General features: G+C 44.0%; 1 protein-coding gene across 5 annotated transcripts in view; it reads left to right on the top strand.

Moving 5' to 3' along the window:
- CFAP61 (cilia and flagella associated protein 61) overlaps positions 1-16,574 on the top strand; it is a 296,096-nt gene that overhangs the window by 237,050 nt on the left and 42,472 nt on the right. For 4 of the 5 annotated variants that reach the window (XM_017883237.1, XM_017883229.1, XM_017883246.1 and 1 more), the window contains one exon: positions 2,306-2,511. The exons of the other annotated variant lie outside the window; for it this stretch is intronic. In XM_017883237.1, coding sequence (XP_017738726.1) covers positions 2,306-2,511 — 206 coding nt within the window. The remainder of the gene's footprint in view (positions 1-2,305; positions 2,512-16,574) is intronic. 5 annotated transcript variants of the gene reach the window in all.

The raw sequence follows: 16,574 nt of genomic DNA, 5'->3' as shown, positions 1-16,574 counted from the left end.
CAGATTGCGAAGTCGGGACTTGAGGAAACACCCGGGAATGAGCAAAGCCCATGAGGCATCCAGGCCTAGAGAGATGCCTATGGCAAGAGCTGAGGGCAAGGGATGGGCAGGGGAGACCAGGCCCCTGCAGCCAGAGGCTCAGTCCTGGCTTTTTCCAAACTCTTCTCCAGAGGAACCCGCCTTTCCACACCAACTCCTGCCTGGAGTTGGCCTGCTTCCTTCCTTCCTTCCTTCCTTCTTCCCTCCATCCTTCCTTCCCTTCCTCCTTCCCTCCCTCCCTTCTTTCCTTTCTTCCTCCCTCCCTCCCTCTTTCCTTCCCTCCTTCCTTCCTTCCTTCCTTCTTTCCTGCCTTCCTGCCTTCCTGCCTTCCCTTCCTCCCTCCCTCCCTCCCTCCTTCCTTTCTTCCCTTCCCTTCCTCCCTCCCTTCTTTACATCTTTCCTTCCTTCCTCCTTCCCTCCATCCTTCCTTCCCTCCCTCCCTTCTTTCCTTTCTTCCTCCCTCCCTCCCTCTTTCCTTCCCTCCTTCCTGCCTTCCTTCCTTCCTTTCTCCCTTCCTTTCCTCCTTCCCTCCCTCCCTCCCTCCTTCCTTCCTCCCTCCCTCCTTCCTTCCTTCCTTTATCCCTTCCTTCCTTCCTCCCTCCCTCCCTCAATTTGTTCATCAAAAAGTCTAGTTCCTTGCCATGCCACAGCCTGATTATTTGAAAATAACTTTCCCTCATTTTAGAAGTAATGATCATTTTTTAAAAATTAGAAACTGCAGATAGTCAAATAACTATAAGGATAAACAATAAAAATTACCCAGTTTCCCAACCACAGAAAGTGACCATTAACATTTTGTGAAAATGTTGATACAAAACAAATGAAATGGTACTGTGCATTTTTGTAAACTACTTCTAAAGTATAAAATGTACTGTGAACATATCTCCCTGTTATGAAATGTATTTCAACACTGATTTTTTTGAATGCATTCCCTCCATTGTGGGCAGGTCATTGTTTTTTGGATAATATCTTAATAAGTTTGGATTTTTTAAGTACTTTGTTATGGTGGTAGATTTCCCATCTATCCATCCATTTCTATAAACAAAGGACCACTTCCATCTCCCTTGAAACACCATCCCCCAACCCCATTTGCTCCTCCCGCACCCCCAAATGCCCAGCCTCTCACACACACAACTGGGGGTGGCCCAGAACTCACCTGTTGTGCCTCCTGTATATCTCACCTTGTACCTTTACAGTTGGCTGAGTCCCCTCAGGACTGTGCCGTGTGATACCCAAACACCCACCAGTTGCCTGTATTTATTTAAAAGTTGAACTGTCCTTGTTTAGACAAAATCCCCAGGTGATGTCCAGGACTAAGTAAATGTTTGGGATCCAGGCAGTTCAAATTGCCTTGGATTTCTAAATGCCACATTCAAGTTCAGAAGAGAAGCTTAAATCTATATGCACTCAAAGAACATTTATTGAGCGTTACTGTGTACTAAGGTCAGAGTCTAGGGCCAAAGGGAAGGTTCCGTTCCCGCCCCCACCCACCCCGACAAAACTCATGTTTGTCCACAGAATCTTCCCACTGCCTGAGCCAGGGGGGAGGCATCTGCAGCTGAAATAGAAAAAGTCATTGTGGCATGGAATTGGAGCAGCATCTATCCTTGTCACTTGGGTTCATGTGGCAGTTGGAGCTGGTTTCTACAGGGCAGAAAGTCACAAATCCACACGTTTAACAATGTATAAACTAGAAAGCCACCTGCAGAATGTGTATGTGCATCTCCCATAGCCTCGAACCTTCTTCCTGGGAACAGACCTTTTCAAACGACTGACCCTGCCCAATCCCCGCCATCAGGCATGGCCTTTTACTTCTTTCTTTTGTTCAAGTAATCTTGAAAATAACTGACATTATTTCTGGTCAGTTTTGACTGGGAGGTTTTTCTCAAAATGATGCTGTGAAAGCAAAGAAATTTAACAGGGTTAAAACACCTCAGAGGAGAGAAGAAACCCCGTTCCACTTATTAGCTGGGCGTACAGTGTTAGTAAAGGATTGGTTGTAACCTAGCAACTAGTTTAGAAACACGGAACAAGGCAATCACAGTTTAAAATATCCTGAGGAACATTTAGTCACTGAGTCCAAGTATGTGGTTTCTGACACACTGTTACCTTCTGCCGTGTTTAGTCAATATCTATTACTGTTATTTGCAGCAAGGGATAAGATATAACCTGTCTGTTATATTTGAGAAATAAATTGCTGTGATAAACTTCCCAAAATCCAGAAATGTTTCTCGTGTTGTTTTTCTGGTCCACATCTCTCCTCCAGGGTTTAGAAATAGTAACCGGCAGTGCGAAAAATGGGACTTACTTCCGAATTCATATTAACCAGTATAAAATGGTGGAAACCATCACGTGCCTTTCTAGGGAGCCCTTCCCCGCCTCCAACTACATCCGCTTGTTTGGCCAGCACGAGCAACTCCTCAACAACCTGTGTGCTCGGTACGATGAAAACCTGATCACAGATCTCTATAGGTAAGTTGGACATTGCATTTGACTACAGGAAAATACAAATATATATAATGTTTTGTGAATGAGGGACGTGTGTTGTGATGCATCCGAGAGCAAAACAGGAATCCCGGAGAGAAGCTGAGTGGCAGATATCGTTCTGAAGAAGAACACCTGACGTTAATGTGGACTGGGGAGCAGAGAGTCATAGGATGTGTCCACACATGGCCCCCATGGCCATACCAGGGCCTGGACCCCAGGTGCAACCAAGCCCACCATGAACAGGCTTGGAGGAGATGATATTCAAGTCCCTTCCCACACAGGACTGCTAAGAGCAGTGGTCAGAAATGTAGGAGGTCGATTTGGGAACAGCATGTGGAAGGGTCTGATCCTGATGGGACTCCATGATCATGGGGCAGGGTGTTTGTGACCCTAGCCTTCCTCCTCATGCCATGTGTTCAGGCAGGCTCAGAGTGGCCATTTGTCCAGCGTATTGGTAAGGGAATTCCCACACTGACATGTTGGTTAGACTTGAAACCTTTGTCATTTCAAACTCTTAAGACACACTTCATCCTATCCATTAGGAAGGAATGGAAGTTCCAAGTGGAAAGCTACTTCTGAATGTAGCTTGCTGCTTAGCAAAGTTAGGAGACTTTCCCTATTCACAAAGCACAGTGATGCAGAGCCAGCACCAGAGATGCTGTGGAATGAAAACCATGCAGTTTCAGTGTTCTTGACACCCATGGAAGCAACTGCCAGGATTGCCATCAATCTCTCTTGCCTCTTAAAAATTTTTTAAATTGTAGAATGCATCATACAAACAAAAAAGTATGTGAAATATGTATGGACACTTAAAAGTACTGGAAATCTATGGGCCCACTGCCTATGTTAAGAAATAATTCCTTACATTAGCAGTCAAGAAGTCCCTCTCTGATCACAGCCCTCCCCCATCTTCTTGGAGGTAGCCACTGTCCTGAAGTTTGAGTTTGTCATTCTGTTACCTATAAAGCAAGGATCAGTGAACTTCTATAAGGGGCAGATATAGACTCAGTTGCAAGTACTCAGCCGAGCCCTTGTAGTGAGAAAGAAGCCATGATGATGTGTAAACAAATGGACACAGCTGCGTCCCAAGAAAGCTTCGTTCACCAAAATGGGCATTGGGCTGGATTTTCCCCTAGTCATAGTTTGCCAACCCTTGTTTTAAAGACGTGTACATAGACACATGTGATTTCCTAAATAATATATTAATTTGCCGTGCCTACTTCTGACTCAGGTTTATGGCTTACCAAAGAAAGTGAGCATTCTGTTTAGCACGGTGTTTGTAAGAAGCATCCAGGATGATGTCCGTAGCTGTGGTTTGATTGTTCTCCCTGCTGTGTGGTATTCCATCATATAATGGTCACGATGCAGTCATGGCTTTTCCTGTTGACTGTATTTACACTGGTTCCAGTTCAGGACCATTACAAGCGGACGTTGTGAACACTGTGGACGTACCTCATGTGCAGAATCTCTCTGAGATATCCCAGCCCTAGAACCGCTGGGTCACAGGATGTGCATATCTTCAACTTTACTAGTTGATGCCCAAATGTTTCCCGAGTTCGGTCACGTGCCGCGTAAAGACGTTCCAGTCAACAGTGGGTCACACGTGTAATTGTAGTGCCATAAGATATTAACGAAGCTGAAAAATTTCCATCTCTAAGGGGCACATTCCTGTCACCTAGCACAACACATGACTCACGTGTTTGTGGGGATGCTGGGTCAACAAACTTACTGTGCTACCCAGTTGGTATAAAAGTATAGCACACAGTTATGTCCAGTACAGAATACTCACTGATGATAATAAATGACCATGTTACTGGCTTATGTATTTACTATACTATACATTTTATCGTTATTTTTGAGTGTATGCCTTCTACTTATGAAAAAAAAAGTTAACTCTAAGATAGTCTCAGACAGGTCCTTTGGGGGGTATTCAGAAGGCATTATTGTCACAGGAGATGGCAGCTCCATGTGTGTTATTGCCCCAAAGCCCTTCCAGTGGGACAAGAAGCAGAAGTGGAAGACAGTGATATTGATGATCCTGACCCTGCAGGCCTAGGCTAATGTGTGCGTTTGTGTCTTGGTTTTTAACAAAAAGTTTAAATAGTAAAAAATAAAATAAAATTTTTGTAAATAAGGACATAGAGAAATATTTGCATATAGCTATACAGTGTGCTTATGGGGTTCCTTTTTTTTCTTCTTTTTTTTGAGATGGAGTCTCACTCTGTTGCCCAGGCTGGAGTGCAGTGGAGTGATCTTGGCTCACTGAAGCCTATGCCTCCCAGGTTCAAGCGATTCTCCTACCTCAGCCTCCCAAGTAGCTGGGATTACAGGCATGTGCCACCACACCCAGTTTATTTTGCATTTTAGTAGATACGGGGTTTCACCATGTTGGCCAGGCTGGTCTCGAATTCCCAACCTCAGGTGATCTACCTGCCTTGGCCTCCCAAAATGCTGGGATTACAGGCGTGAGCCACCATGCCTGGCCTTGTGCTTGTGTTTTGTTGTTGTTGTTTGTTTGTTTGTTTGTTTTTTGAGATGGAGTCTCACTCTGTCGCCCAGGCTGGAGTGCGTAATCTCGGCTTACTGCAAGCTCCGCCTCCCAGGTTCACGCCATTCTCCTACCTCAGCCTCCCAAGTAGCTGGGATTACAGGCATGTGCCACCACACCCAGTTTATTTTTGCATTTTTAGTAGATACGGGGTTTCACCATGTTGGCCAGGCTGGTCTCGAATTCCCAACCTCAGGTGATCTACCTGCCTTGGCCTCCCAAAATGCTGGGATTACAGGCGTGAGCCACCATGCCTGGCCTTGTGCTTGTGTTTTTGTTGTTGTTGTTTGTTTGTTTGTTTGTTTTTTGAGATGGAGTCTCACTCTGTCGCCCAGGCTGGAGTGCGTAATCTCGGCTTACTGCAAGCTCCGCCTCCCAGGTTCACGCCATTCTCCTGCCTCAGCCTCCCAAGTAGCTGGGACTACAGGCGCCCGCCACCATGCCTGGCTAATTTTTTGTATTTTTAGTAGAGACGGAGTTTCACTGTGTTAGCCAGGATGGTCTCGATCTCCTGACCTTGTGATCCACCTGCCTCAGCCTCCCAAAGTGCTGGGATTACAGGCGTGAGCCACCGTGCCTGGCCAAGCTTGTGTTTTAAGCTAAATTTGAGTATTATAAAAGAGTCAAAAAGTTGAAATGAAATAAGATTATAAGGTAAAAAGGGTAAGCAAAGGTTAACTTATTATTAAAGAATAATAAAGATTGAGAAACATGTTTCTATAAATTTAGTGTAGACTCAGTATTGTATGGTAATGTCCCAGGCCTTCGCACTCACTCACCACTAGCTCACTAACTGCCCTAGAGCAACTTCCAGTCCTGTAAGCTCCATTCACGGGAAGTACCCTATACAGGTATACCCTTTTTAAATCTTTTATGCCATATTTTACTTTTCTATGTTTAGATACACACTTACTATGGAGTTACAATTGCCTACAGTATTCGGTATAGAAACCTGTATAAGTTTGTAACCTAGGAGCAACAGGGGCATATAGGCCAGGTGTGTAGTAGTAGACTAGACCGTCTATGTTTGTGTAAGTGCACTCTAGGATGGTTGCCAGCAATGTGTTTCTCAGGACCTATTCCCGTCGTTGAGTGACACATGGCTGTAGTATTTATTTAAATTTCCCCCAGCAGTGAATGAGAGAGCACCTCTCGCTCCACAGATCTGCCAAGCCTTGGTACTGTTAGACTTTTAAATTTGGCCAGTCCAGTAGCATACAAAGGTATCCTCCTAGGGCTTTAATGTGCTTTTCCCCACTTAATGATGCAGTTAGCTGCCTTTTCATTTGTTCATGGGCCATTTGTGGTAGTTTCTGTGAAATTCCAATTCATGATATTTGTCCATGGAGCGGGGGTGTCTTCTCATTATTACTTCACAGAAGTTATTTATCAACAAACGGGATACAAACTTGTGTTGCTTATATATTTTTAACCAACTTTGAGGCTTGTCTTTTTACTTTCTTTATGATGTCAACAATATTCCTAATTTAATAGAATGCTTGTCTTCTTCAAGAGCATCTTGGGTATTTTTGTCCTTTCATTCTTCTAATAGTTTTATAATCAACTTGTCAAGATCCATGAAAAGCCCCATTGGATTTGATAGGAAATGCATTAAATCTTAGATCAATTAGGCAAGAATCGACATCTTTGATATTGAGTCCAATATTATAACATAGTATAGCTCTCAATTTAGGTGTTCTTTAATGTCTTTCAATAAAGGTTTATCATTTTATCCATGAATGGCTTGTGCAAATTTTGTTGGATATGATCCAAGATGCTTTATATTGTTCTTTCTGTTATAAATGTCATTTTTTATGAATTGATGCTTGTGTATAGAGATGAACTAACTTTAGTATGGTTCTGTATTCTGAAAGTTTTGAATAATTTACCTGTAGATTTTTAGATTTTCCAAGTAGAAAAATTATATCATCCGCAAATAGTGACAGCTTTGTTTCTTCTTTTCCAACTTTTATAATATTTATTTCCTTTCTTGCCTTACTGCACTAAGATTTGTAATTAAAAGATTGGCCAGGTGAGGTGGCTCACACCTGTAATCCCAGCACTTTGGGAGGCCGAGGCGTGCAGATCACCTGAGATCAGGAGTTGGAGACTAGCCTGGCCAACATGCGGAAACCCTGTCTCTACTAAAAATATGAAAATTAGCCAGACGTAGTGGCTCACATTTGTAATACCAGCTGTCTGAGAGGTTGAGGCATGAGAATCACTTGAACCTGGGAGGCGGAGGTTGCAGTGGGCCGAGATGGCTCCACTGCACTCCAGCCTGGGCAACAGAGTGAATTTGTGTCTCAAAACTAAAACTAAAAATAAAAAGTTAAGTAGGAGTAGTGAGGGATGGTGCCCTTGCCCCATTCTTAATCTGAAAGGGAAAGGGTTCAAAATTAAGTGTGTAATAGTTGCCATATGTATATTTTTATAGATGTCCTTTATCAGATTAAGAAAGTTCCTTTTGGCCGGGCGCGGTGGCTCAAGCCTGTAATCCCAGCACTTTGGGAGGCCGAGACGGGCGGATCACGAGGTCAGGAGATCGAGACCATCCTGGCTAACACGGTGAAACCCCGTCTCTACTAAAAAATACAAAAAACTAGCTGGGCGAGGTGGCGGGCACCTGTAGTCCCAGCTACTTGGGAGGCTGAGGCAGGAGAATGGCGTAAACCCGGGAGGCAGAGCTTACAGTGAGCTGAGATCCGGCCACTGTACTCCAGCCTGGGCGACAGAGCGAGACTCCATCTCAAAAAAAAAAAAAAAAAAAAAAAGTTCCTTTTGATTACTGGTTTTCTAAGCATTCTTATCATGAATGGATTTTTATTTTTATTTTTCAGAAAGAGTACTTAGTCCCTGAAACGTTTTACGTGTAAGGATGTCTTCCTAATGCTTTCAAATATAACCTGCATTTTGATAAGTATCAAAATTTAAAATCATGAGCTTTCCCTCCTCCTTGTAGGCTTGGCTCCAATACTTATTTTTAATAATGAAAACCACAAGTATTTTTAAAATGAATTCATTTGCTCCTTCACTTATATATAGGATTTTATTGTCGTGGTAAACCTTACCCAAAATATTTGAGTTAGGGGAGAATCAGTTGTTTGTTACAGAAAGATTTTGGTTGGTGGGGAATGATATGCTACGACTTTCTGGGAAAAAAAAAAAAAAATGTTTTCACATTTGACCATATTCAAAGCCTTACCTGTTTTGTTTCTCCCTAAATAGAAGGTGATTCTGAAACAGACTTGGTGAGTTTGAGACTATTACAGGGGTTGCCACTGTTAACTGACAAGAGTAATAATTTCAAAAGTTAATTTGATTTGTGACGAGTGTTTGGGATGGCAAGACGGGGTGACACCGGCTATCAGGAAGAGCCAATGGACATCTTTCAGAAAGGAGCAAGGACAGGAAGATGGCCGACCGTCATTTCTAAGTGAGGTTCTGAGAGCACCGCTGTGCCTTGTCAGTCACTCCAGGCGGGTGTTAGCGGGTATGTGCAGCTGCGGCCACATTCTTTTCAAGTGCCATGAAATGCTGCCAGGTCCTAGTGCTAATTTTTGGACCAGCACTCCTGCCCTGTCTGTTGTCAGATGGACTGGCAAGGCTCTTTCCAAGCAGGGTGAATGGTTGAGCTGATTTTGGCCGCGATATGATTACCGATTGTTTTCCTGACCTTGGCAGCATCAGCAACCTCTCTTGTTCAGACCAGGCACGTTTCATTTGCGCACTTCCATCCACCACGGCTGGGGCACCTTCCTCAGTGCTCGCTGCTGCCGGGAGGGCTGACGGTTAACCAGCTGCATTGTTGTTCTGCAAGTCAGGCATGACTTCAGTATCAGTTCCTCTCCACATTCAGAGAAAGCCGTCGGATCCCTCCTCTCCACTTCCCCCTATCTATTGTCACTCCATCGAGGGCCAAAACAGGGCAGGCACTAGCTGTGCCAATGGGAACGGTGGCAGCCCTGCAGGTCAGATGTTGCTGTGGTAGCCGAGGCCTCCCGGGCAGACCCTGGCTGCCTGCGAGGGGCTCACTTGGAACCATATGGGGACACAAGGTGGCGGCCGAGCCGTCAGCCGCCATGATGCACAGGCAGACAGCTGTCACGGGACCACAGTAAGTGAAGGGTCTGCGGCCCAGGCTGGCTTGGATTCCACCTATATTTTATTCTTTGTTTTTACCTCTGAGTGCCAGTACAAACCATTGGCACTGAATAGAGTGAGAGAACTAATCCATTGGTGACTCTGTGTGTGTGCGTGTTGTGTGTGTGTGTGTGTGTGTGTGTAAGAGAGAGAGAGAGAGAGAGAGAATTTGATCAGTTGATTGATTTACTACTTTGGAAAAAGAATAGAGCCAATTTTATATCGTTTGTTGCTTTCTGAACCAACCAGCATTTAAAGTCACACAAATATGTTACTAAAAATCTTCCTTTTCCCAATCTTCCCCTTAAAAGCATTTATGCCCCCACAGGCCCCACTCATGCATACTCACACGCGTGCACACACTCATGCACACTCACACAGCACTCATAATGTACACTCACTCACACGCCCAGTCACATGCTCACACACACCTGCACCCACCTCTCCAAAACCTCACAGTGCCCCCGCCTGCCAAGTCCCTTGGCAGTATTTAGAATGGCAGCACCTCTGCCCTGCTGAAAATGCTTCTCCCTTCAGAACACTGGGGGTGAAAGGAACTTGAGTGAGGGTGTGGAGAAGTGGGGAAGTGGGAGCTGTGGGTGGAGAGGAGAGTGGGGACTGAGGTGGCTTCCTGAGATGCTGCCTGTCAGGGACTTGAACAACCCTGTCCCGTGCCTTCCCGGCTTTCTTGACTTCATTTTCTTTTACCCCCACTTATCGATGACCCTGCAAAAGAGAGGTCTCGCCTACAGAATCTCTCCCTTCTTCACCTTAATTAGCAGCCTGTGCATCCTTTATCCTCGTGGTGTAAATAGGTCTTGCCCTAGCGTCTTTGTATGAGCGCAACAGATACTCATAAACCTTGATTACACCTCTTTTCACATCTTAACATGCTCAGCTCTCAAAGACTGCCGTCAGACAGCCCGGTCCTCGCGCCCGCGCCATCGCCGCCCCCACACGTCCCCACACACTCCAGTGGCCTACATTTAGTGGCTGAGTGTTGCTGTGCACAATGTTCTAAATGGGATTTGAGCAGCCCTTTAAAAGGCTGCCACTACCATTTTGAACTGTGAGGTTCCAGAAGTTCTTCCCTCAGGAAAGCCACCTTGTGTTATCTGTCTTTGGAGCTGCAAAGCAGGATGCTGCCAGCCCATGTGGCCCCCTCATTTATTGATTTGACTCCAGTTGGAATCATTTAATCATGACTTTGAAATGTTTTTCTGTGCTTCTGTATTCAGCAGCCTTTTGCTATGTTCAGTGGTAAATTGTACACTACATTCCAGGTACCTGTTTTTTCAGATTTATCAAAATCTTCTTGAATGATGACTGCCCACTCCAGTTTCTCAGTTTTTTGGTCCATACCTGAAAGGTGGTGGATGGTAATTCTCCCAGTATCCACCTCATCCCTCATGTGCTTCCCTGTGGCTGTGTGCCAGGCCACTGACCTGCTCTCTGTAGACTCTGTAAGGGTTCCTGCCCATCTGTTTCACTTCAGATTGTGCCAGTTCTGTGTGACCAGCCTCGCAAAGAATCCTTCCCAAATGATTTGCTGAAAATCAAAATCCATTCTCTTCCTTTTGCTTCCCACTCATTCAATTACAGGCTATTTCTCTGCCTTCATAAAAGGCGATCGAGGTAGTGTGCTCACATACTCTGGGGATTCCTCATTGATCATGCCTTGGCCTTCTTACTCCAACAGGCAGATCCATACCCAGAGATGTTTCTGCTACTATTCCACAGGCCGTGAGACCAAACTCAAATTTTTGAACCTTACTTGTTCCCAAGATGGTCAACCTTAGATCTGGAAGCATAGACCAAGGAGGAGGCCCAAGTCCACTGGACACAACATGTGTCCATTTTTATTGGCAATCCTGTTCTGATGAGAACTAGGGGTCTTTTTTAGCATATGTCACCTCCTCACATCTTTCCATTATGGCATTTGTGTGGAACTAACCTTTCCTGGGATGAAAGGTGAGACCATGTTTGAACTGCCCTGAAATTATAGCCAGCACATGTCCCTTCTCAGATACTTATGCCAAAGATGATAATGTGGAAGAAAAGTAGACTCACCCATTTGCATAGTCCAAAATGAATGTTCAGAGGAATGAACACATGAAGTTCTGCATGAAGTGTGAACTTTTAAACATTTACCTCATTTACCATGAAAATATCACTTGGCATATCATATTAGGACTTATTAGAAAGGCTCGGATTGAGATTTTTTTTTATGGTTTTGAGGTATCAGGAATGTATAAATTCTGATTTCAAGTGCCTCAGTCTCACTAGTGTTAGTAAGAATCTTTGCCTGAGGGATAGTGCCCATGAATGAATGAAAGAAACATGAGTATCCCCCTCTAATAGCCAAGATTTCGTTTTATGTTTAAGACTTTTATTAATGAGAATGTAAGAAATGAGGGAGGAAATTGAGCCCCGGTTAGCATCAATCTGAAGTTGGGGGTGAGGGCGGGAGCCCATGTCTATTAACAGGTAACTCTCCACCAGGATTCCCCACCCCACTTAGTCAGCGTGCACTCCCACAGTCCTTACCTCGCCCTTTCCAGGCAGGCAGAGGAAGGCGCTGGCATTCTCCCTGGCTATACAAGAAAACTAGTGTTTCAGTATTTGAAGGAAATATGTATATTTAAATCACATATTAATACTCAGGGGAGACAATTTCAGCACAGGGATGGCCCTGCATCCTGGAAGACCTTGCTGAAATGTGAGCCATACATGAGACAAATCATATAGTGTGAGACACAATTCACACACGTCTGTTGACTCATGTCTGCAATATTACGAAAAAAAACTGAACTCTTCACCAAGCTTTATAAAAACGAAGAAATACTGTATGGTGAGCCCACCACTGCCACCTCCCAGTTATCCATAGCCCCCGCCCTTGTCTTCTTCGCTGCCACCCCGACCACCCTCTTTGTCCTGTGCCCCTGTGCACACTTGGTATATATCCTAAGAGAATTTAGTTTGAAACTCCTACAATCGGTGAAAGCAAATCCTCACTTTCCTTAGCGTGGAAAGGACATGACTAAGACCAACAGTGGGGTCAAATTCCTGACTTCTTGCTTATCAGCTTAGTGAACTGGAACAAGCCATTTAATCTCATTGAGCATCAGTTTCCTCACCCATAAAATGGAGATATAATCCATGATAAATCTTCCCACATCATGGGATAAAAGTATATGTTGATGGAAAGTAAAGTACAAGTGCAAAAAGTTTTTTTGAAGTATGTAAAGTACTGTACAAGGGCAGAGCTTTGTAATGACCTTAGCTCGTGTGTTCATGTTCGCTATACGTCAATATTAGCCTTTAAGGAGAGAAAGAAACACTTCCAGCCTTCTATGCAGTATTCCCTCCCCCTCCAAAATTAATACAAATTTAAGAAAATGCAGTGCTTCTTTTAATAATCTAAATGAGCAAATGTTTTAAAATTGCATTTGTGTATGTGCTTGCTATATCTTATTTTTAAAAGTGTCTATATGGGATTACATATGACATTGAATATGCTTGTTTTCAGAGTCATGCTCTAAGAAAAAAATTTATTTAGAGAGAGGTCATTATCAATAATTAAATAAGTGAGAAATCTGGTGCTTTACTTAGAATAAATGTGCTAAGATGAGAGTCGATAATGTACCTCCCAGGGCACTTTATAGCAAAGGGATGGATCAGATGATTCCATATAAGCTTCACTTAAAAATGATTTCATTTCAAACCACTGGGCACCCAAAGCAGCCAAAGACGTTCTTTATCATTTAAAATGTAAAGTTATGAGCTGTTTGAGTTGTAAAGTGTGTCTAGAATCTAATGTCATATAGTTTTTAAAGTTGCTTTGGAACGTTGTTTCATGCATTGTCAATAATCACTAATACTTTAGACCTGCACTGTCCACTATGATAGTCAACTGCCGCATGTGACAAGTGGCGACCATATCAGACAGCGGAGAAGAGAGCATTTCCATTGTTGTGGAAAGCCGTGTTGGACGGTGCTGCTGTAGGCCAGTTGCATCCATGGAATTTGGAGTGGGTGTGTTGGACGCAGCATCTATGAACAATTGTTCCCTAAAATGCTAATCGCCAGCCCCATTTGGATCCGAGTTTCTGACCTGCCGATGTGGAAGCTAACAGATGTGTGCTCAGTGAAGGCCCAGTGGAGACAGAGGAAGTAATTTCCCTCTGTGCCTGCTTTTGTGGGGTCACTGAGAAAACATTCTCTCCAGATCATGTACCAAAGGTGTACAGGTGGGGAGGGGGCTGGTGTGGGAGAAGGGGTGGAACAGGTAGGCTTTCTGGGCACCTGGTCACTCTGCAGGCCTTACAAGGGACACTCGGCCTTGCTGAGTGAGATAAAAATTCCATCTCACCCTATCCTTATACTTGTTTCAGGCTCAGCTGGCCAACCCCAGGCAGCCTGGCACTTCCCTGCCAGAGTTATCAAGACTACCTTGATTACTAACATCCTGTCTTGTTGTCAGAGCCCAAGTCTTGATTTGGGGTTTAGGAACGCTGACTGGTATGTTCAGAACTGATTTCTGTCCCTCTGCACATCTTCGAAAAATCGCCGTTCTTTTCAAACTTGTACAGCAGGAGTTAAAGTCCTTTATAGATTTTCTTCCTCCATTTCATTACATACCCATCTGGCAGCATGTGGTTGAAGGTGATTAGTTATGAGTTTAAAATAATAGCTGATGAGCCATGGTTATCTTTAAGGCTACTAAGCTGCTTTAATATAAATACCTCTTTGCCAAACTCCAAGAAACAACGGAGTTGTTTTACTGTTGTTAGAACTGTGAAAATAAATGCATTTCAGAAATCATGTTCTCAGTCTACTGAGCCATGAGAAGGAACTGGCCTGCCTGCCTAAATTTTTTATGGCAAACTAACAATTGCAAAGAGATGCTTTGAAGCCACCTGAGCAGTTGGGAGTCACAGGTGCAGCATTCTCCTTCTTTCCCTCCTACACCTCCTACACCCTCTTTTTGAGGGCTATTTAATTAAGCGTATTTGTTTAATTTTTTAAATTTTCCACTACAAAAGCAATGTGTGTTTATTACACAGAATGCAGAAAAATATTTCAAATGCCGAGTAGAATATAAAATCTATACCTAATCCCACTACCCAGTAACTATTTTAGATGATTGCACTATGAGATGAAAAGAATTGAAGGGGAACTGCTATTTGCTCCTAGAAATAAGACCTGCAGCAAGCTTGCAGACAGCACAGCTCTCCTTCCTGGGAACCCAGGTGCCAGGCAAACCCTAACTGCAGCCCCGCACACTTGTCTCATACAGGTGAGGCAAGGGAGAACCAGAGTGGCCAGGCTTGCCTTGTGCCACAACCAAGACAGTGGCACCAATAGGACCAGAACCAGTTTCCTGACTTTCTGTCAAATTTCCTTCATACAGGACAAATAGGAGTAGGTTTTCCATCATGCAATGACCATTCTTTAGAAAAAGCAGTTGTTGTGTTTGACTCATCATTTACCTATATAAGAAGATTGGCAATAATAATAATAATAATGATGATGTTTGGGACATGAGAATAATTTTGCTTCTCTGATAAAATACCTCAGAAGATGCCCAGGATAATTCATGTGTGGAGGAAGAAAATATTACAACTTCTATTTATAATTTTATCTTAAAAAAAAAGAAATCGTGTTTTATTAGTATTCAAAGCACACACATGGGTGCCCTCCTGAGCCAGATGGAAGACAGCTGTGCATCCTACATGGCCTCAACATACCATAATGGGACAGTGTCACAGCTTGGAGGGGTCAACTTTATTAATTAACTTTGTTTTTGCTTTTGTTTTTGAGACAGAGTCTCGCTCTGTCACCCAGGCTGGAGCACAGTGACACAATCTTGGCTCACTGCAACCTCTGCCTGCCGGGTTCAAGTGATTCTCCTGCCTCAGTCTCCTGAGTAGCTGGGATTGCAGGCATGCGCTACCATGCCCTGCTAATTTTTGTATTTTTAGTAGAGATGGGGTTTCACCATGTTGCCCAGGCTGGTCTCAAACTCCTGACCTCAGGTGATCCACCTGTCTCGGCCTCCCAGAGTGCTGGGACTATAGGCAGGAGCCACCACACCCAGCCCTTATTAGTTAACTTTGGAACCTACTGCAGCTTTTGTATATCTGGTTCTGGTTTTAACTAAACTAACCCCCCACAAAATCGACATGAGCATTTAATGGATTGTTCAAAAGAAACTACAGATTGCAAAGCCTGGCAAAGCAGATACACATTAACCAGGAAAGGGCAGGGCCAGATCATCTCCTCTTCCTCAGCCACACTGTGAGTAAGTACCATGGTTCGTCTCTCCGCTAGAATTCCATTGCAGACAGCAAAATCCTCTCTAGCTAGTTTCAACAGAAAGCAATGTACTGCCGGTTATGGGTGCTTTATACAATTCCTTGAATGGGCTGGAGCAGCAGGCTTCAGCCTGCCTTCCACGAAAAATTCAGAAAATGGCCCCGCAGGCCTAGCCAGTCTCTGCCACAGTGAGGAATTCGTGGAACTGAAAAACTGCCACAATAGTTGCCAGCTCTACGACCAATCCTGTCTGGCATAATCCACACCAGCCAAATGGGTACACTAAACCCTGATTTCTGCCCCCATGGGATTCTGCTACAGCTGACACCAAATACTGCCACAGCCAGGCTTGCCAGCAAAAGCAAGAAATGCAGTGGAACCACCTCCTCAGGTTGTTCCACGGGGTGGAGGCAGAGTCTCCTCCTCAGGGTGTTTAATAGAGTGGAGGCAGAATCTCCATCTCATGGTGTTCATGTCCATCGTCCAGGTCCTGTAGTGGGCCGTCTCTTTGGATGAAACTCAGTCCCATGTAGAACCTACACCAGACATGAGTCTGGAAATTGTTGTCTTTCACTTCCCGGCCTGTGATACTTTGGCTAAATCATACTACACGGTATCTTGAGTGTGGCTGGCTGAAACAGTCTATAATATCTCTCATAGCTAACTAATCAACCTTGATCAGAAGTCAGCCCCCAAAATACAAAACTATCAAGAAGACTCTTTGGAGTTTGTATTTATATCTACTACCAGTGAGGACGATGGTTCTAATAATATATGGGTCCACAAAACCCTTATCCAAAATCCGATGTTGTGGAATTCAATAACGTTTTTCAATTTTTGGGGGGAACCAGACATACCGTCCCACATGGAACAACTAAATAGCTGCCAAAATGTAAGAAACAATTTTTTAAAAAGATATTAGACATCAGGCAATGAAGGACAGTGATCTTTGAGAGATGGGAAACAAAGAAGGTGAACCCTATGGTTGATCCAGCTAATGGCCTTGAGAGATTTCCCAGGGAAAGGGAAGTGGAGCCCA

This window comes from Rhinopithecus bieti, unplaced genomic scaffold (assembly GCF_001698545.2).
Source record: "Rhinopithecus bieti isolate Rb0 unplaced genomic scaffold, ASM169854v2 scaffold_641, whole genome shotgun sequence".
Classification (NCBI taxonomy): Eukaryota; Metazoa; Chordata; class Mammalia; order Primates; family Cercopithecidae; genus Rhinopithecus; species Rhinopithecus bieti.
Note: the sequence above shows the minus strand (reverse complement) of the source record. Positions and strands in the feature narration are given on the sequence as shown.